This window comes from Epinephelus lanceolatus, chromosome 19 (assembly GCF_041903045.1).
Source record: "Epinephelus lanceolatus isolate andai-2023 chromosome 19, ASM4190304v1, whole genome shotgun sequence".
In the NCBI taxonomy this organism is placed as follows: domain Eukaryota; kingdom Metazoa; phylum Chordata; class Actinopteri; order Perciformes; family Serranidae; genus Epinephelus; species Epinephelus lanceolatus.
In genome coordinates, this window is record NC_135752.1 from 24,212,079 (window position 1) to 24,233,027 (window position 20,949).

General features: G+C 39.3%; 2 protein-coding genes across 4 annotated transcripts; one reads left to right on the plus strand and one right to left on the minus strand.

The window, feature by feature from the left end:
* Positions 1 to 1,147: 1,147 nt before the first annotated feature.
* On the plus strand, positions 1,148 to 12,776 carry LOC117269893 (uncharacterized). Its single transcript, XM_078162362.1, has 6 exons — positions 1,148 to 1,447; positions 1,577 to 1,981; positions 4,822 to 5,908; positions 7,797 to 7,879; positions 10,828 to 11,049; positions 11,179 to 12,776. Exons 1-6 carry the CDS (start codon positions 1,234 to 1,236, stop codon positions 12,270 to 12,272), a joined length of 3,105 nt encoding a protein of 1,034 aa, XP_078018488.1. The 5' UTR covers positions 1,148 to 1,233; the 3' UTR covers positions 12,273 to 12,776.
* Positions 12,777 to 13,385: 609 nt separating this feature from the next.
* LOC117269892 (uncharacterized) lies at positions 13,386 to 18,851 on the minus strand. Of its 3 annotated transcripts, XR_013488127.1 has the most exons (6): positions 18,551 to 18,850; positions 18,017 to 18,421; positions 13,896 to 13,973; positions 13,758 to 13,799; positions 13,515 to 13,687; positions 13,386 to 13,436 (listed from the first exon to the last, which is right to left on the minus strand). XR_013488127.1 is itself a non-coding variant. In XM_078162003.1 (3 exons), the coding sequence occupies exons 1-3, from the start codon at positions 18,720 to 18,722 to the stop codon at positions 13,930 to 13,932; spliced, it is 621 nt and encodes a 206-aa protein (XP_078018129.1). In that variant the 5' UTR covers positions 18,723 to 18,851; the 3' UTR covers positions 13,895 to 13,929. The 3 variants fall into 3 exon arrangements, 2 of the variants coding, with proteins under 2 accessions (XP_078018129.1, XP_033503142.2); XM_078162003.1 differs by lacking the exons at positions 13,386 to 13,436; positions 13,515 to 13,687; positions 13,758 to 13,799 and having other exon boundaries at positions 13,895 to 13,973; positions 18,551 to 18,851; XM_033647251.2 differs by lacking the exons at positions 13,386 to 13,436; positions 13,515 to 13,687; positions 13,758 to 13,799; positions 13,896 to 13,973 and having other exon boundaries at positions 16,668 to 18,421; positions 18,551 to 18,848.
* Positions 18,852 to 20,949: the final 2,098 nt, after the last annotated feature.

The window sequence follows — 20,949 nt, forward strand, 5'->3', positions numbered from 1 at the left end:
TGATGATTTAAATTAACAAACCCTCTAGTGTTGGATCAATAATGTTTTCATCTTACAGCGAGTCCTTTTCCCTCCTTTTTAAAATGTTATTTATTTGTTCATTCATGTTTGCAGCAGCTGCATTTCTCTTAATTGTATATTGTATTGGCTGGTCATGTTGATGACTTTATGGTCATGAAACTTGTATGTAAATGTCATAATTTGAGGATGGGTGTCTTGACTACTTTGTGTAGTTTACACGTTCAGGATTTGATGGGGACATAAAATTAAGTGGCGACAGTTCCTCTGCTGAGTTTAACAAATTATATTCGGACAGCTCGTCTCTGCACTGATGCTGGTTTGGTTTTAAACAATTCTATCAAAGAGCATGGATATGAAGAGGGGAAGCTCAATAGAACGCCCCAGAGCAACAGACTCGCCCATGCGACCTACCGCCGCCATTCTGGACTGTCAGCAGACTGCAGCAGACCCGCTTGCATACAAAAACACAGGAAGCTGAAGTATATCGCTATTAATTATGCTTACAATGCTACTCACCTCGTGATAGCTTGGTCACAGCTGCTTTTTCACGTTTTTGTAAAGCAAAATATAGACTTTAAAAAAACAAAACGAAGAAAAACGGCCTAGATGGCATCTCTTCATATTACATCCACTTATGAGAAGATTAACTTAATTACTCCTTCAAAATCACCCCATAAGCCAATCTACCAAAAAATAAAAATTAAAAAATAATAAATCAATATTTTAACGAGAAACACATTAATGGCGACGTCACATAGTCAGGAATAAAGATTTACTTACAGTTTGTACAGTAAGGGGACAGTAATAATAATAATAATAATAATAATATAGGCTATTTTAATATGATATATTTTAATGCTAAAGCAGTAATCAGTTCAGATATATATGTATATATAACAAAACAAAACTGGCATATTAAATTGATATTAGTTATTTAATCAGTTAATTGCACTACACTGTTTTCTTTTACTTTTTTTTCTCCTCTCTCCTTGACATCTTGCATGTTGTCTGGGCGCAACAGTCCAAGCTCAACAGTCCAAATTGGCGGCAGCGCCCCTAGTGGCTGTTGGCAAAAAATCAACGGAGCTTCGCCTCTTGGTATCCATGCTCTTTGATTCAAAACGCCCCACAGTCGGAACTTATCAGTGTAACACTAGCGGAAGTAAACAATCTAAACGCACCAGTCGCGAGGGAATTTAAGCAGGTTTGTCCATGAGGAAAAGTTGGAGTGACTGTAATTTTGATGAAGCAACAATGTCTTCAGTTGAGTATTTGAGAGGGTTTGTCAGCGAGAGACTAACTGCTGCTGCTGAAGAAATATTGGGAGTTTTTGAGAAAACTATCGTCGAGTACGAGAAAGAGATCGACCGTCAGCGCAGACTGTTGGATATAGCTTGGAAACCGGAAGTAAGGTTATACAGGACAGGTGAGTAGCACTTTATTATTTTAATACCACAAAAGAGAAGACTAATATTTATAAAACCAGCTCGCATGTGAGCATTTTCTTGTTTGCCATCAGAGTAGTATGTGTTCCTTTTGTTGTGTGTCCCTCCAGAGCTCCCACAGCAAGATGTGTGTAAGGAGGAGGAGGTTGTCGCTGAGCAGCAGCTCTGTATCGAGGAGAGGAAGTCCAGTGTGGACCAAGAGGAGCCAGAGCCTCCACAGATTAAAGAGGAAGAGAAGGAAGTGTGCAGCAGTCAGGAGGGAGAGCAGCTTGAAGTGAAGCAGGAGACTGAGACCTTTCTAGTGACTCCTAATGATGAGGAAAGTGAGCAGCAGCTCCTCTGTCACAGCTCTCATGGAGCTGAGAGTGAAGATGAGAAAGGAGACGAGCAAGGAGACTCAACATCAAGTGGAGACGTAGAGCCAGAACAACAGAATAGACGTCAGAAGCGCAGAAGTCACACTAAGCGTGTAGACAACCCCAACTTATCAGAGATTGATCATAATACTCACACAGGTAAAACACCTTTTAAATGTGACACTTGTGGGAAAGCTTTCAAGTTTCAGTCTCGTTTCAATTTACACCTGAGAATCCACACAGGAGAGAAGCCGTATTGTTGCAACACATGTGGGAAAACATTCAGTCATATGTCAACTCTGAACGTTCATAAAAGAATCCACACAGGTGAGAAGCCGTATTGTTGCAACACATGTGGAAAAGATTTTCGATATAAGAGTCACTTGATTCGCCACATGAGAACCCACACAGGAGAGAAGCCATTTCCTTGCAGCACATGTGGGAAAACATTCAGTCTGATGTCAACTCTAAAAGCTCATAAAAGAGTCCACACAGGTGAGAAGCCTTATTGTTGCAAAACATGTGGAAAAGATTTTCGATATACGAGTCACTTGATTTGCCACATGAGAACCCACACGGGAGGGAAGCCATTTTCTTGCAGCACCTGTGGGAAAGGATTCTTTCGGACAACATATTTGAGAACTCACATGAGAGTCCACACAGGTGAGAAGCCTTATTCTTGCAAAACCTGTGGAAAATTTTTTAAACAGAGTGGAAACTTGTCAGACCACATGACAAGAGTCCACACAGGTAAAAAGCGTTTGTTTGCAGGATCTGCAGGAAAAGATACTTTGAGTGTCATTTGATAAACCACATGAAATCACATACAGGCAAGTAGCCTTGTATTTCAAAAATCATATTGGAGATGATTCAGTTCTGGTGGCTCATGGTTAAACCACACAAGAAGTCAAAGAAGTGAGGAGCCACAGAATTGCAGCACATTGAAAAACATACTTGAAAAACCTCTTGACACCTCATGTCAACTGGAGACTTGTCTTTTTTTGTATGCTACATTTAATTTGATATTTTTTGGTATTTTGTAAATGCATCAACGCCACAGCTGACTACAAACTAAACTGTAGATGATGTACTCCATGGTGCTGTCAACAGATCAGCTTATAAAGTAGTAATGAAAAGTGAATGAATATTAATGATCTGTGCCCAGAGGGACATGTGTAAACATTTTTTTAATCTAATGTATACACTCTATTGATAAAGCTTTGAATGATGATGATTTCATTTAATAAACTGGGAGTGTGCATCACTCATTTTGTCATCCTGCCATCAAGTCTTTTTTTTCCAGCATCTTTCTTATTTGTTAAAAATTTTATTAAAAATTAAGGTAACACCTAAATGACACACCAGATCTTGATGAAGCAATTATTCAATTTGAAAATCTTTACTAATGTACATTGTATAATTTGTTGAGAACAAAATGATGTAGCAGCGGTTGGTAGAAACCAAAATCGTCAGTCACTCTGATGTCTGGTGAATGCCAATCGAGCTGCACGGTGCTGGGCTGTCAGCACAGGTCCCTCTAAACGACGTCGGGCCCTCAAGCAACTCTCATGGAGGCTGTTTCTGACAGTTTGGTCAGAAACATGCACGCCAGTAGCCTGCTGGAGGTCATTTTGTAGGACTCTGGCAGTGCTCCTCCTGTTCCTCCTCACACAGAGTAGCAGATACTGGTCCTGCTGCTGGGTTGATGCCCTTCTACGGCCCTGTCCAGCTCTCCTTGTCTCCTTATTTCCTCCATGCTCTTGAGACTGTGCTGGGAGACACAGCAAACCTCCTTGCAACCACACATATGGATGTGCCATCCTGGAGGAGCTGGACTACCTGTGCAACCTGATTGGGCTGCAGGTACCACCTCATACTACCAGTAGTGACAAGGACACTAGCAGAACACAAAACTAGAGAAGAATCAGTCAGGAAGGATAAGGAGAGAGCAACTGTCTGTGGACACCACATGTGAAATCTTACTTTTTTTGGGAGTTGTCTTGCTTTTGCCTCTCCATTGCACCTGTTGTCACTTTGATTGGCACCAAAGCAGCTGAAACTGATTCACGATCACTTGTGCTTCCTAAATGGACAGATTGATATCCCTGAAGTTTATCTGATTTGCTGTTATACTGTGATGACTAAATGTTTCCTGATTGTTTTTAGCTGTGTATATTGTCATCCATTGTGTTGTTATGGTTGATAAGTTTATTTGCACAGTACTTTCATGCAAAAATCACGATTTGCAAATGGGTGTCAAAAATCTACTCATAGGTGAAACACTCCATTACAAATATTTTACAAGTAATTTCAACCCTGACGCTGGGGTTAAACAAATGTTCAGTAAAAATGCCGACAGTTGAGGGCGGAACGAAAAATACATTACTGTCGAAACTTGAGAGTGTAACACCCGGCGGAAGTAAGCAAAATAATTTCAACGGTCCCGTTTTCTGTATTGTTTCATTGACTTAGTTCAAGCAGGTTTGTTTGTCCTTACGACAACTTGTTCTGCACTGATGCCGGTTTGATTTTAAACAATTAAAGAGGGAACAAAAAAACAACACACGCCCCACAGTCGGAACTTATCAGTGCAACATCCGGCGGAAGTAAACAATTTAAACGCACCAGTCGCGAGGGAATTTAAGCAGGTTTGTCCATGAGGAAAAGTTGGAGTGACTGTAATTGTGATGAAGCAACAATGTCTTCAGTTGAGTATTTGAGAGTGTTTGTCAGCGAGAGACTAACTGCTGCTGCTGAAGAAATATTGGGAGTTTTTGAGAAAACTATCGTCGAGTACGAGAAAGAGATCGACCGTCAACGCATACTGTTGGATATAGCTTGGAACCCGGAAGTTAACTTACACAGGACAGGTGAGTAGCACTTTATTATTTTAATACCACAAAAGAGAAGACTAATATTTATAAAACCAGCTCGCATGTGAGCATTTTCTTGTTTGCCATCAGAGTAATATGTGTTCCTTTTGTTGTGTGTCCTTCCAGAGCTCCCACAGCAAGATGTGTGTAAGGAGGAGGAGGTTGTCGCTGAGCAGCAGCTCTGTATTGAGGAGAGGAGCTCCAGTGTGGACCAAGAGGAGCCAGAGCCTCCACAGATTAAAGAGGAAGAGGAGGAAGTGTGCAGCAGTCAGGAGGGAGAGCAGCTTGAAGTGAAGCAGGAGACTGAGACCTTTCTAGTGACTCCTAGTGATGAGGAAAGTGAGCAGCAGCTCCTCTGTCACAGCTCTCATGGAGCTGAGAGTGAAGATGAGGAAGGAGACGAGCAAGGAGACTCAACATCAAGTGGAGAAGCAGAGACAGAACAACAAAATAGACGTCAGAAGCGCAGAAGTCACACTAAGCGTGTAGACAACCCCAACTTATCAGAGATTGATCATAATACTCACACAGGTAAAATACCTTTTAAATGTGACACTTGTGGGAAAGCTTTCAAGTTTAAGTCTCGTTTTGATAGACACCTGAGAATCCACACAGGAGAGAAGCCGTATTGTTGTAATACATGTGGGAAAACATTCAATCGAATGTCAACTCTGAACGTTCATAAAAGAGTCCACACAGGTGAGAAGCCGTATTGTTGCAACACGTGTGGAAAAGATTTCCGAAGTAAGAGTCACTTGATTCGCCACATGAGAATCCACACAGGAGAGAAGCCGTTTGAATGTGAGACATGTGGGAAAGATTTCACACAAAGAGCTCTCTTGAAAGAACACCTGACATTCCACACAGGTGAGAAGCCATATTCTTGCAGCACATGTGGGAAAGGATTCTCTCGGACAACACATTTGAAAATTCACGCAAGAATCCACACAGGTGAGAAGCCATATTCCTGCAAGACCTGTGGAAAACATTTTCGACATAATAATGCCTTGTTAGTCCACATGAGAGTCCACACAGCTGAGAGACCGCATTCTTGCAAAACCTGTGGAAAAGATTTTCGACGGAGCAGTACCTTGTTAGTCCACATTGGAAGAGCCCACACCGGTGAGAAGCCATACCTTTGCAAGATCTGCGGGAAAAGATACTTTAATGGGTCCCATTTAACAAGGCACATGAAATCACATACAGGCAAGTAGCCTTGTATTTCAGAAAACATATAGGAGACAATTCAGTTCTCATGGCTCATGGTTTAAATTCACAGGAACTCAGAGAAGTGAGGAGCCACAGAATAATAGCATGTTGAAAAACACACTTAAAAAAACTCCCAACACGTCTTGCCAACTCAGGTCTTGTCTTTTTTTGTGTGTGTGATCTTTATTTTGATATTTTTTGGTATTTTGTGAATGCATCAACGCCACAGCTGACTACAAACTAAACTGTAGATGATGTACTCCATGGTGCTGTCAACAGATCAGCTTATACAGTAGTAATGAAAAGTGAATGAATATTAATGATCTGTGCCCAAAGACATGTGTTCTCTTTTTTAACTCATCTATGTATCCAAATACTAAAGCTTTGTATTGTGATGATTTAACAATAATAAACCCTCTAGAGGTGTTGGATCACTTACGTTTTCATCCTGCCTACCAGTTCTTTTTTTTTGTCTGCAGCATTTCTCTGAGCTGTGTATTGTCATGTATTATGGTTGGTAATGTTGATAACTCTATTTGCATAAAACCCCTAATTCGGGAATGGGTGTCAAAAACTGCTCAAAATTAAGACACTCCATAACAAGTGTTTCACACATTTTCATGAGCACAGTACTGGAGTTAAATAAAACTTCCACCTTTGAGGTTTTTGATGAGGACCTTAAATTCAGTCGGGGGTAAATGACAACCCAACACAACAGCTCCTATGCTTCCAAAATGTCTGTAGGGGAACACTTCCAGGACTCAAATTGTTTGCTTGAGGTGCTCTTTGTGTGGGACAATCATATATAGCAAAAGCTATATACTTTATGGACACCACAGCTGTCACAATCACTTGCACTAGATGTGCTCCCTTTATCCACTGCTCATTTTCATTCACTGCTGCTCATTATTATTCACTTCTCATTGTTATTATTATTATTATTGTTATTATCACCGTTTCTTGTAATTTTGTACTTATTTTGCATGCCTAGTTTTTTAAGTTTTATGCCCATCTCCTTTCCTGAGTGACAGTGGTATATGGTTAATCCCACATGCCTGTATGGTGGATGGGTCACTATTATGCTGCTCCATGTAGTGCCTCGCCATAGGATAGTTAGACATGGAGCACAACCAGACACGAGTCGCAATCAACATCTCTGGCGAATACTGCATTAAATGCATTTGCTATAAAGGTGAACTGTGACATTGAAATTTTATTCAAGCATAAAAGAGCACCCAGGCAAAGTAATCTGTCTCACACTGAAAAGAAGGCTTTGGAAACACTATCCAACGACAGTGATCTAGTAATTAAAAATTCAGTTAAAGGTGGTGCTATAGTAATTTGTGGAAAGGACATGTATGTAAAAGAGGCTTTCCATCAGTTAAACAACACAGAGTTTTATCAACCACTGACATTTAACCCTACTGAGTCTCTTAAAGAGGAACTGAGACAACTACTACATGTGGCCAAAGACAATGACTGGATCTCTGAATCTGAACTTGGTTTCTTGTGGAATGAAAACCCAAGAGTGGCATCATTCTACATGCTACCCAAGATCCATATGTGTGTTGAGAACCCTCCAGGGAGACCTGTGATCTCTGGAAATGACAGTCTCACTGAACCAGTCTCTAAGTGCACTGACTATTTTATCAAACCTCTTTTGCCTTCACTTCTGGCATTTGTCCAAGACACCACAGATGTTCTGAATAAGATCACACAACTACAAAATAGTGGCTCTGACACATATCTAGTCACTATAGAAGCATTGTACACTAACATTGAACACACACACAGGGTCTTGCAGCTCTGACACATTTTTTGAGTAAGAGACCTGAGTCGGAAATGCCACCCACTGATTTCTTACTGTCATTAACTGAATGGACATTGAATAGTAATGTCTTCATCTTCCAGGATAAGACTTTCAAACAGATAAAAGGTTGTCCCATGGGGGCCTGCTACAGCCCATCATATGCAGGTCTGTTTCTGGGAAAGTGGGAAGAAGACTTTGTCTTGAATCAGGAAAAGAATGCGTACTTCAAATGCATTGTCTGGTGGGGACGTTTAATTGATGATGTTTGTTTGTTTTGGTCTGGGTCAGAGGCAGAGTTGAAAGATTTTCATGCTTTTTTGAATAGCATTCATCCCAACATTAAACTGTCTGTGGAATATAGTAAAGATTGTATTAATTTCCTTGACCTGACTATCTTTAAAGACAATCATGGTGCCCTACACACTTCAGTATTTAGAAAACCTACTGATGGGAACACCATTCTGCATGCTAAAAGCTTCCACCCTAAGTGGCTGAATGAAAATGTTCTTTATGGGCAATTCCAGAGAGTCAGGAGAATTTGTGACCAAGATAATGCTTTTGAGTGTAAAGCACAAGAGATGATGTCACGTTTTAAGGAACGGGGTTACGAAAGCACAACTCTCCAGAAAGCATCCACCAGGGCCAAACATGCAGACAGGGCATCACTTCTACAAAGAAATCCACCTAAGCCAACAAAAGACAGGCCCATTTTTGTCACTACATATAGTACAGAGGCAGAACAAATTAAGAGAATGATAAGAAAAAATTGGGGTATTATTGAAAGTGATGATGTGGTCGGCCAGATGTTTCCTGAGTCACCTCTGGTCACCTTCAGGAGATGTCCTACGATTCGAGACAAACTGGTCCACAGCCATTTGAAACCAGAAGGCCAACAAATGTGGTTGGGATCTAAGCCCAAAGGGTCTTACAAATGTCAACGCTGCAATCATTGTACAAATGTATTACAGACCAAAACCTTTGGTGATGTTGTATCCCAAAAACAATTTACCATTAAGCATTTCATAAACTGTAAAACTGTATTTGTTATATATATATATATATATATACTGGAATGCCCTGACTGCAAAGTGTTTTATATAGGAAGAACAAAGAGACGTTTGCAGGACAGACTGGCTGAACATAAATTTGCAATCTGCACAGGCAACATGAACTATCCTATGGCGAGGCACTACATGGAGCAGCATAATAGTGACCCATCCACCATACAGGCATGTGGGATTGACCATATACCACAGTCACTAAGGAAAGGAGACGGGCAAAAACAACTAAACCAGAGAGAAAGTTTCTGGATTGACAAACTGCAGGCTACTAGATACCCAGGCCTGAACGAAGACCTTGATTTTAGTGTCTTCCTTTGATTAACTGTGTTTTTTCTATGGTGTTTGGTTTGTTGTTTTTTGTCGACCTGTAAACCATATGTATTGTAGTGATGCATGCGTTGTATGTAACCTTTGTATGTAGTCATGAAAAGTCTGTTCTATTGAGGACATCTAGTGGTCTTTGTATAGTACTACAAACCTAAACCTGCTTCTGCCAAGTGGAGGCCTCTGACTGCTGGTTTGAAAGCTTTTAAGGAAGTCTTTTCCAGTTTGAAAACTGTTTGACTCCCTGACGAAGGCTTGTATGCCGAAACGTGTCGTAATTTTGAAAGGTTTAAGATGACCAAGCTATAACAATAAAGGCTTTTTAATTTTTCTAAAGAGAGTGCCTTGGAGTTTCCTGAGTTTAGCTCCTATGCTTAGTTTAACTACAGCAGGAAGCCTCTGTTCTGTTACTGTTGCCTATCTTAGCTTATCCAATCTTATCTTAGCTTAGCCAAGCGTACCTCAGCTCAGCTTATCTCTCATCCAAACTTATCGTATCTTATCTCATCCTAGCTTAGCTTGGAGTAGCTTAGCTCAGCTTGTCTCTTATCTTGTCCTAACTTATATTGTCTGAAATTATCTTATCATATCCAATCTTATCTGAGCTAAGCTTATCTCAGCTAATTTCTTATCTTAGCTTATCTTATCCAATCTTAGCTTAGTTTGGCTTAGCGTACCTCATCTCTTATCCAATCTTATCTTATCTTGTCATATTTTATCTTGTCCAGTCTTATCTTGGCTAAACTAAGCTCAGCTTATCTCTAATGTTATGTTATCTTATGTTATCCAATCTTATCTTAGTTTAGCTTATCTCTTGTCTTGTCTTATCTTAAATTATCTTACATTATCTTATCTTAAATTATCCAATCTTATCTTGTCTTAGCTCAGTTTGTCTCGTATTTTATCCAAACTTATCTAAGCTTAAGTTATTTTATCTTATCTAATCTTATATCAATTTAACTTAGCTTAACTTATATCTCATCTCATCTCATCTTGTCTCATCTTGTCTAATCCAATGTTATATTATCCAATCTTACCTCTTGTTTTAAAACCCAAAGTTTTTGAAATGATTGTTGCTAATTCCTTTCAGAGAGTCTGAACAGAAGGACAAGAACAGAAAATATGAACATGGTCAACCATGATTTCTCCACATTCCTTCCAGCAGCATGTGACAGTTTGTTTAAACATCTGTTTGGGCGCGATGAAAAAGTGGATCAGGTTTTTCCAGCACAGTGTCTCCAGGTCTGAGAGTTAGAAAAGCTTTGTATGTTGATGATTTCAATTAACAAACCCTCTAGTGTTGGATCAATAATGTTTTCATCTTACAGCGAGTCCTTTTCCCTCCTTTTTGAAATGTTATTTATTTCTTCATTCATGTTTGCAACAGCTGCATTTCTCCTAATTGTATATTGTATTGGCTGATCATGTTGATGAGTTTATTGTCATGAAACTTGTATGTAAATGTCATAATTTGAGGGTGGGTGTCTTGACTACTTTGTGTAGTTTACACATTCAGGATTTGATGGGGACATAAAATTAAGTGGCGACAGTTCCTCTGCTGAGTTCAACAAATTTTATTCGGACAACTCGTCTCTGCACTGATGCTGGTTTGGTTTTAAACAATTAAAGGGGGAACAAAAAAACACGCCCCACGGCCGGAACTTATCAGTGTAACATCCGGCGGAAGTAAACAACAGAAACGCACTAGTCGCGAGGGAATTTAAGCAGGTTTGTCCGTGAGGAAAAGGTGGAGTGACTGTAATTGTGACAAAGCAACAATGTCTTCAGTTGAGTATTTGAGAGTGTTTGTCAGCGAGAGACTAGCTGCTGCTGCTGAAGAAATATTGGGAGTTTTTGAGAAAACTATCGTCGAGTACGAGAAAGAGATCGACCGTCAGCGCATACTGTTGGATATAGCTTGGAACCCGGAAGTTAACTTACACAGGATAGGTGAGTAGCACTTCATTATTTTAATACCACAAAAGAGAAGACTAATATTTATAAAACCAGCTCGCATGTGAGCATTTTCTTGTTTGCCATCAGAGTAATATGTGTTCCTTTTGTTGTGTGTCCCTCCAGAGCTCCCACAGCAAGATGTGTGTAAGGAGGAGGAGGTTGTCGCTGAGCAGCAGCTCTGTATTGAGGAGAGGAGCTCCAGTGTGGACCAAGAGGAGCCAGAGCCTCCACAGATTAAAGAGGAAGAGGAGGAAGTGTGCAGCAGTCAGGAGGGAGAGCAGCTTGAAGTGAAGCAGGAGACTGAGACCTTTCTAGTGACTCCTACTGATGAGGAAAGTGAGCAGCAGCTCCTCTGTCACAGCTCTCATGGAGCTGAGAGTGAAGATGAGGAAGGAGACGAGCAAGGAGACTCAACATCAACTGAAGAACCAGAGCCAGAACAACAGAATAGACGTCACAAGCGCAGAAGTCACACGAAGCGTGTAGACAACCCCAACTTATCAGAGACTGATCATAATACTCACACAGGTAAAACACCTTTTAAATGTGACACTTGTGGGAAAGCTTTCAAGTTTAAGTCTCGTTATATTTCACACCTGAGGGTCCACACAGGAGAGAAGCCGTATTGTTGTAACACCTGTGGGAAAAAATTCAGCCATATGTCAACTCTGAACATTCATGCAAGAATCCACACAGGTGAGAAGCCATTTCCTTGCAACACATGTGGTAAAAACTTCAGATGCAGTTATAAATTGTCAGTCCACATGAGAACCCACACAGGTGAGAAGCCATATTCTTGCAGCACCTGTGGGAAAGGATTCTGTCGGACAACAGATTTGAAAACTCACACAAGAATCCACACAGGTGAGAAGCCGTATTCTTGCAAGACATGCGGAAAAAACTTCAGATGCAGTAATCAATTGTTATTCCACACGAGAACCCACACAGGTGAGAAGCCGTATCCTTGCAAGACCTGTGGGAAAAGATTCACTCTGACAGCAGAGTTGAAAGTTCACGCAAGAATCCACACAGGTGAGAGGCCGTATTCTTGCAAGACATGTGGAAAGGATTTCAGACGCAGTTATGATTTGTCAGTCCACATGAGAGTCCACACAGGTGAGAGACCGTATCCTTGCAAAACCTGTGGAAAACATTTTGGACAGAGCCGTACCTTGTTAGTCCACAGAGGAAGAGCCCACACCGATGAGATGCCGTAACTTTGCAAGATCTGCGGGAAAACTTTAATGAGTGTCGTTTGATAAACCACATGAAATCACATACAGGCAAGTAGCCTTGTATTTCAAAAATCATATAGGAGACAATTCAGTTCTGGTGGCTCATGGTTAAAACACACAAGAAGTCAAAGAAGTGAGGAGCCACAGAATTGCAGCACATTGAAAACATACTTGAAAAACCTCTTGACACCTCATGTCAACTGGAGACCTGTCTTTTTATGTCTGCTACATTTAATTTGATAATTTTTGGGGGGTATTTTGTAAATGCATCAACGCCACAGCTGACTACAAACTAAACTGTAGATGATGTACTCCATGGTACTGTCAACAGATCAGCTTATACAGTAGTAATGAAATGTGAATGAATATTAATGATCTGTGCCCAAAGATGTGTTCTGTTTTGTTAACTCATCTATGTATCCAAATACTAAAGCTTTGTATTGTGATGATTTAACAATAATAAACCCTCTAGAGGTGTTGGATCACTTACGTTTTCATCCTGCCTACCAGTTCTTTTTTTGTCTGCAGCAATTCTCTGAGCTGTGTATTGTCATGTATTATGGTTGGTAATGTTGATAACTGTCAACCCAACACAACAGCTCCTATGCTTAGTTTAACTACAGCAGAGGGATATTGCACAAAACCAAGATAAGGGATTAAGCCGGGATATGTTGGTTATCCTGGCTGAACTTAGCCTCAAGTCAGGTGCATGAAAGCAGGTCAAATTTAACCTGGTCAAGTTACTATGGCGGTTTATTCTCTGCAGCTAGCCTGCTCCAGACCAGGCTAACAACCAGGCTAAGATTAATCCTAGTGATTCATCTGGCAGTTTCACTGTCAATCATGTGACAAATTCATGTGTTTTACAGCATTTCCATGGTTTTTCTAAATATGTTGCATAATTTTTCCACTTAGGTTAAATCAACAAATATAGCTTCTCTTCAGTAAAGGATCTTGTATGTTACTTTTTGCTGTGTAGGCTATGTGCATTTTATCTGGCATTGGTAGCACACAGTGTGTGGTTATCTTTTAGATTCCACTTCACCAAATCAATGGTATACCGCACATTCATGAAAAAGGGAGGACACCACAATGTTTTGTCGTTCAGTTGTTTTATTTCCCAGTCCTCTTTTGTCTGCTTGGAACCTGAAATAGAAAGCAAAAGTAATAACTATTAATATACTGTATTACAGATATGGTTACAGTGTGCACTGAAATACTCACTTCACTTTCTAATTTCTGGATTTCTAGGTCCAGTTTCACAAGGGTCCTTCTTTTAATTTCAAGATCAAGCTCCATTTCTTGCAGCTTTCTTTTCTCCACTTGAATTTTACTTCTGCCAGCTCTATCTGTCTCGCAAGATGTTTTCCATATAGAGCTCTGACAGTTTGTGAATTCTGTAAAAGAAATGTCAATTAGCACAGCAGGATCTGTGCATAATGTAGATTTACTTTAGGCGATACTCACAATGTTACCAGGCTGCTTCTGAGGCTGTACAGTGTCTGGGTCCTGTTACACACATAACATTTTCCATTAGCACCGTATCACTGACTTATCCATTATGGACTAAATAAGCAGGATATTTCCACAAAATTGACATGATACCTCAAGCCTTCTGGAGTCCAGTGACACCGTCTCCTCATCTGCAGATGTGCATTCTATAGCTGCAGATGTGCCTTCCCCCTGCCATATATGCACCAAGACAACATGTATTAAGAATTTTGACAGGACATGTCAAGCCTGTGCCAAACCCCTTTTTCTGACTGCTGCAATCATACAGACATTCAATATGTCAGCAAACACATATTCTCATCACCTCATTTGTCTACACTAATGTCACTGACCAGCCTGCAAAATGTATTTTATTTTCACCTGCTGCCAGGTCCTTTTTTGCCCAGACAAGTTTGTTCTTTATGAAGAGTGGATAGATAAAATAGACAAAGTGTACAACTGTTAATTAGTGGACTTGAAAAGTAACTAACTCCGTTAGTCCTTTAATTGTAATTATAACAGTTCCAGTGGAGTAGGCTACTGTTTAATAATTGTACTTTTTTTTTGGACTACTTACATATTAACCTGGTCTGCGGTTGTTTGCCAGGCTTTCTCTCTTCCCTTGATTATAGTACTGGTGTTTCCTTATTTTCTCATAATGTGTTTCAGCTCCTCATATGACTCCATTAGGAGCTGCTGCTCAGCGGCTGTAAAATAGGAAGCGTGACTCTTATCCATTTTCCACTCAGTGATTCTGTGGTCGATCCTGTGGTCTATTTAAGAATGCCGTGAACGTGCACTTATCCCAACTATCTACACCTGGCTTGACATAGCCGCACCTTTTCATCCTGGCTCAGAAAACGTGCAAACAATTAAGCCAAGATGCGCCGATCAGACTAGGTCAAGCTGCGCTTGCTCTGTTATCCTGGATTTCTTTATTCTACTTTTGTGCAATACCCCTCTGGAAGCCTCTGCTCTGTTACTGTTGCCTGTATTATCTTATCCAATCTTAGCTCAGCCAAGCTTATCTTAGCTTAGCCAAGCTTAGCTTATCTCAGCTTAGCTTAGTTTGGCTTAGTTTAGCGTACCTCATCTCTTATCCAGTCTTATCCTATTTTATCTTGTCCAGTCTTATCTTAGCCTATCTCTAATGTTATGTTATCATATTTTACCTTATCCAATCTTATCTCTTATCTTGTCTTATCTCTTGTCTTATCTTAAATTATCTTATCTTGTCTTAGCTCAGTTTATCTCTTATTTTATCCAGTCTTATCTAAGCTTAAGTTATTTTATCTTATCCAGTCTTATATCAGTTTAACTTAGCTTAGCTTAGTTTATATCTCATCTCATCTAATCCAATGTTAAATTATCTATCTTAAAACCCAAAGTTTTTGAAATTATTGTTGTTAGTTCCTTTCAGAGAGTCTGAACAGAAGACTCTTTTTTTTTAACTCATCTATGTATCCAAACACTAAAGCTTTGTATTGTGATGATTTAACAATAATAAATGGTTGGTAATGTTGATAACTCTATTTGCATAAAACCTCTAATTTGCAAATGGTTGTTAAATAAAATTTCCACCTTTGAGGTTTTGATGAGGACCTTAAGTTCAGTCAGGGGGGTAAATGACAACCCAACACAACAGCTCCTATGCTTAGTTTAACTAAAGCAGGAAGCCTCTGCTCTGTTACTGTTGCTTATCTTATTTTACCTTATCCAATCTTATCTCATACTAGCTTAGCTTGTTCCTTATCTAGTCCTATCTTATATTGTCTTATTCAATCTTATCTTAACTAAGCTTACCTCAGCTTATCTTAAATTATCCAATCTTATCTTGTCTTAGTTAAGCTGATATCTTATCTGATCCTATCTTATCTAATCTTACCTCGGTTTAACTTAGCTTACCTCTTGTCTTTTCTTGTCTCATCTTATCTTATCTCTTATCTTAAAGTTATTTTATCTTATCCAGTCTTATATCAGTTTAACTTAGCTTAGCTTAGTTTATATCTCATCTCATCTAATCCAATGTTAAATTATCTATCTTAAAACCCAAAGTTTTTGAAATTATTGTTGCTAATTCCTTTCAGAGAGTCTGAATCGAAGGACAAGACCAGAAATATTGACATGGTCAACCATGATTTCTCCACATTCCTTCCAGCAGCATAGCTGGGTGACAGTTTGTTTAAAGACACTTTTTTACTACTTCATGTATTTTACACATTTTCCAGTTTCAGGATTTTACGAGGACTTAAAAAAATGACTGTGCGTTTCTATTGTTTACTTTCGCTGGATGTTACACTGATATGTTCAGACAGTGGGGAGTATGGTTTTTTTTGTTCCGCCTCCAATTGTTGGCCTTTTTTTTTACAGAACATTGTTTCAGTGCAGAAATGAGTTGGCACAGTATCAATTGTGTAACCTCAGTATAGGAACTGTGGTCATTTTTTTATGTCCTCGTAAATTCCTGAAGCTGGAAAATGTGTAAAATACATGAAGTAGTAAAGGAGTGTCTCAACAAACTAGCACCCAGCTATGCTGCTGGAAGGAATGTGGCGAAATCATAGTTGACTATGTCCATAATTTCTGGTCTTGTCCTTCTGTTCAGACTCTCTGAAAGGAACTAGCAACAATCATTTCAAAAACTTTGGGTTTTAAGATAAGAGATAAGCTAAGATAAGAAATAAGCCAAGCTAAGATAAAATTAAGATAAGTTAGATAAGACAAGATAAGATGAGATAAGAAAAGAATAAGGTAAGACATGATAATATTGGATAAAATAAGATTGTATATGAAAAAAAAAACACAAGATCAGATAAAAGAAACTTTACTGATCCCACACCGGGGAGAAAAGCAGATAGATAGAACATAGAAAAATAGAAAAGCAAGTTGAATGCCAAGAGAATAATTTTATTATTAGTGCAACATTCACATCCTTTTTTATTCTTGGACACATCCCTGATGGACTAAGTTAAGATAATATCTGTTTCCTAAAGATCCTGCTGGCAGCAAGTAAAAAGGCTATTACAAAACACTAGCTCCTGAAAAACTGTCCCACTGCTAGCCTCTTTATCAGTACTAATAACATCAGATTAAAAAAACATGTAGCATACATCCGTTTGGGTAAAGATCATTATTATTCATTCGCTATTCATATCCAGCACCATGGAGTTCGTAATCTCAGTTTTTGTTTCTGGTCACCTCAAAAACCTCCAAACACAAAAAACTGCATTGATGCAATTACATAATATATAAAATTCTCAAATAAAATGTTGCAGACAAAACAAAAAGGTTAGCTGGGAGGAGGTGTCAGGTGTTTTTTCAAGTATGTTTTGACCATGAACCACGAGAATCTGAATCATCTCCTACATATCTTGAAATGCAAAACTACTTGGCTGTATGTGATTTTATATGACATGCCAATTGAGATGCATCAAAGTAGCTTTTCCCGCAGATCTTGCAAAGGTATGGCTTCTCACCGGTGTGGGCTCTTCTTACGTGGACTAACAAATTCCGACTGCGTCCAAAAGCTTCTCCACACGTCTTGCAAGGATACGGCTTCTCACCTGTGTGGATTCTTGTGTGAGTTTTCAAGGCCCATGCCAGAGAGAATCGTTTCCCACAGATGCTGCAAGAATATGGCTTCTCGCCTGTGTGGGTTGTCAGATGGTGTTTCAAGTGATCTCTATGTGTAAAAGATCTCCCACATGTATCGCATTTAAACGGCTTCTCACCTGTGTGGGTTCTCATGTGGCTGGTCAAATGACTAATGTCTCGGAAATCCTTTCCACATTTTTTGCAGCAATATGGCTTCTCACCTGTGTGGACTCTGTTGTGAATGTTCAGTGTTACCTTTTGACTGAATCTTTTCCCACAGGTGTTGCAACAATACGGCTTCTCACCTGTGTGGACTCTGTTGTGAGTGTTTAGAGCTGACATATGACTGAATGTTTTACCACATGTGTTGCAAGAAAATGGCTTCTCACCTGTGTGGGTTGTCATGTGGCCAATCAAGTGGCTCTTATATCGGAAATCTTTTCCACATGTGTTGCAACAATACGGCTTCTCACCTGTGTGGATTCTTTTATGAGTTTTCAGAGTTGACATTCGATTGAATGTTTTCCCACATGTATTACAACAAAACGGCTTCTCTCCTGTGTGGATTTTCAGGTGTGAATTTAACCGAGACTTAAACTTGAATACTTTCCCACAAGTGTCACATTTAAAAGATGTTTTACCTGTGCAAGTGTTATGATCAATCTCTGACAAGCTGGGGTTGTCTACACGGTTAGTGTGAGTGTTGCTTGCGTCATGTTGACTCTGTTGTTCTGGCTCTGCTTCTCCAGTTGATGTTGAGTCTCCTTGCTCGTCTCCTTCCTCATCTTCACTCTCAGCTCCGTAAGAGCTGTGACAGAGGAGCTGCTGCTCACTTTCCTCATCAGTAGGAGTCACTAGAAAGGTCTCAGTCTCCTGCTTCACTTCAAGCTGCTCTCCCTCCTGACTGCTGCACACTTCCTCCTCTTCCTCTTTAATCTGTGGAGGCTCTGGCTCCTCTTGGTCCACACTGGACTTCCTCTCCTCAATACAGAGCTGCTGCTCAGCGACAACCTCCTCCTCCTTACACACATCTTGCTGTGGGAGCTCTGGAGGGACACGCAACAAAAGGAACACATATTACTCTGATGGCAAACAAGAAAATGCTCACATGCGAGCTGGTTTTATAAATATTAGTCTTCTCTTTTGTGGTATTAAAATAATAAAGTGCTACTCACCTGTCCTGTATAACCTTACTTCCGGTTTCCAAGCTATATCCAACAGTATGCGCTGACGGTCGATCTCTTTCTCGTACTCGACGATAGTTTTCTCAAAAACTCCCAATATTTCCACAGCAGCAGCAGTTAGTCTCTCGCTGACAAACACTCTCAAATACTCAACTGTAGACATTGTTGCTTTGTCACAATTAAGCGTCACTGGAGGTTTTCCCGATGGACAAACCTGTTAAAATAAACTCCAACGCAGGTAACGCGACCGGCGCTTTCTTTTGTTGACTTCCGCTGGTGTTACACTATTATGTTCCGACAGTGGAGTGTTTGTTTTTGTTCCGCTCACAACTGTTGGCTTACTGTACATGTGAGGTTGGAAGCTCCTGCCCTGGTTGCTAATGTTGATGCCTTTATTTGCCTGTATAAATCATAATTTGCGAATGGGTATCAAAAACTGCTCAATACCTAAACAATCCGTTTCAGGTATTTTACACATTTTCTCATGTAAAGTACTTTAGCAAATAATTTTCAGGTTTTGATGAGGATGGAAATCCTGTCAGCTAGAGTTGTTTAATTTTTGTCTGCAACATTTAATTGATATATGTATGTATTTTCTATTTCCATCAACGTAATATTATTTTTTTGTTTCTGGTTTTAGAGCTGACCACAAAGAATATAGATGATGCACTCCATGGTGCTGTCAACAGATTAGTTTATGCAGTAGTAATGAATAGTTATGATCCGTGCCTAAAGAGATGTGGGCAACAAAATCCTGTTATTTATTTATAAACCCTCCAGTGGTGTTGAATCACTCATGTTTTCATCCTGCCAGTGAGTCTTTTTGCAGCAGCATTGATAAGTTTATTTGCACAACAGTTGTATGCAAAACTGCTAATAAATCAATACTTTTTGGCTACACTAGGATGCTACTTTGATATTTCATATTTTCTTTAAAATAACATTACTTTCATTTCATTTCAGTTAATTTATCAGGATCTCCTATAACTGTAGCCAAAGCAGCAGCTAGTCTTCATGGAGTTTTAACACCCTTTACCCCATGAAGTCATACCACTGTGATAATCCTAGTCATCTAATCTGAATTTAGAGGGAACACAGCTCCTATGTGACATTTAAGAGGGTCTTAATTTTGAAACCTCACATCAGAATGTCCTGATATTGTCTGAGTGATAATCTGAGGTGGTGTGCTGTCATTTTTAAGTCAAGGTATTCAAGGAATTTTTTTTTGTTATTTATGAGGGAGGAGGTGGTACATTTTTTGTAAGCATTATGGAGGGACTTGTGTTGTTTATTATGGCTAAGGGGAAGGGCATACGAATTGAAATGGTTGTATTTTGTATTTATTTTGCAACCAACTTTTAAAGAAAAACACATTTTCTGTAACAATTGCCAAATTACACCATTTATCATAGCCAGAAATTGTACATACAGAAATTATCATTGGATTTTCAAATTTTCATAGGTCCTTGGACACATCATGTACAACCAAGGCTTCAGTCAGAAAAAAATATAACCAAATCTGAGCTTACAATAGGGATATTTCATTCAAAAAATTTTTTTATTGTTTGTGTCATTTAATATTTGGCCAAAAATAAATTGTTTGCAGTTACGAATATAAGCAGTAATGCAACTTAAAGGATGCCAACTGCTGTAAAACACCAAAGAAGAAAAATAACTCCAGGATTTCTTCCTCAGCTTTTAACTTTCAAACATCAAAGGGTAAGATTTATAACTCTAATAACTAATTTATGATGGAAGAAAGGTTCTGCATTTTCTGCCAGTCACTTAGGGAGGCTCAAGGAAATATATTTGTAGCTATGGGGAGGGTAAAAACAAAAAGTCACACCCCCTACAGGAGCCAGAATATGTCTTTAACCCTTGTTGTTTATAATTTGTTTAGGCTGCACACAATCTTTTGGTCACTTTCACTTCCAGTAGTAATTGGCACAGGCGGCTGTGGTTTCACATTATTTTATCCATTCATTCACTGGTGTGACGACTTTTTAGACAAAGACGGTGAGTTTTTTGTTGACCGTAACTGCAATCGAGTCATCACATCACGTAAAATTTAATTTCATCCCATTATAAATCATAAAAACGCATCTTTGAACTACGGCATAGATTTCTTTGAACGTGACACAGTTAAGAGCCTACTCAGCCTCTCAGCGGATTTTTTAATTGATAATCGTCACTCCACCCCCCTTCTCTGACTAGTTAAGAACAGTCCCTAATTATTATTCATTTCTTATTTATGTTTATTCATTTTGTTTTAATTTACTTATTTATTCACTCATGTATTTATTTAGTTGGTTGGTTGGTTCTGTAGTTATTCATATTTTTCATTATTTCTGATTGACCTGTTAATCAGTGTAAAATTGCCCGTTGCGCTT

Coding starts and splice junctions, on each gene's coding strand:
- LOC117269893 (XM_078162362.1), top strand. CDS start 1,234: ATGAGGAAAAGTTGGAGTGACTGTAATTTTGATGAAGCAACAATGTCT. Junction 1,982..4,821: donor TGATCATAATACTCACACAG/GTAAAACACCTT, acceptor GTGTCCTTCCAG/AGCTCCCACAGCAAGATGTG. Junction 11,050..11,178: donor AGTTAACTTACACAGGATAG/GTGAGTAGCACT, acceptor GTGTCCCTCCAG/AGCTCCCACAGCAAGATGTG.
- LOC117269892 (XM_033647251.2), bottom strand. CDS start 18,722: ATGTCTACAGTTGAGTATTTGAGAGTGTTTGTCAGCGAGAGACTAACT. Junction 18,422..18,550: donor AGTAAGGTTATACAGGACAG/GTGAGTAGCACT, acceptor GTGTCCCTCCAG/AGCTCCCACAGCAAGATGTG.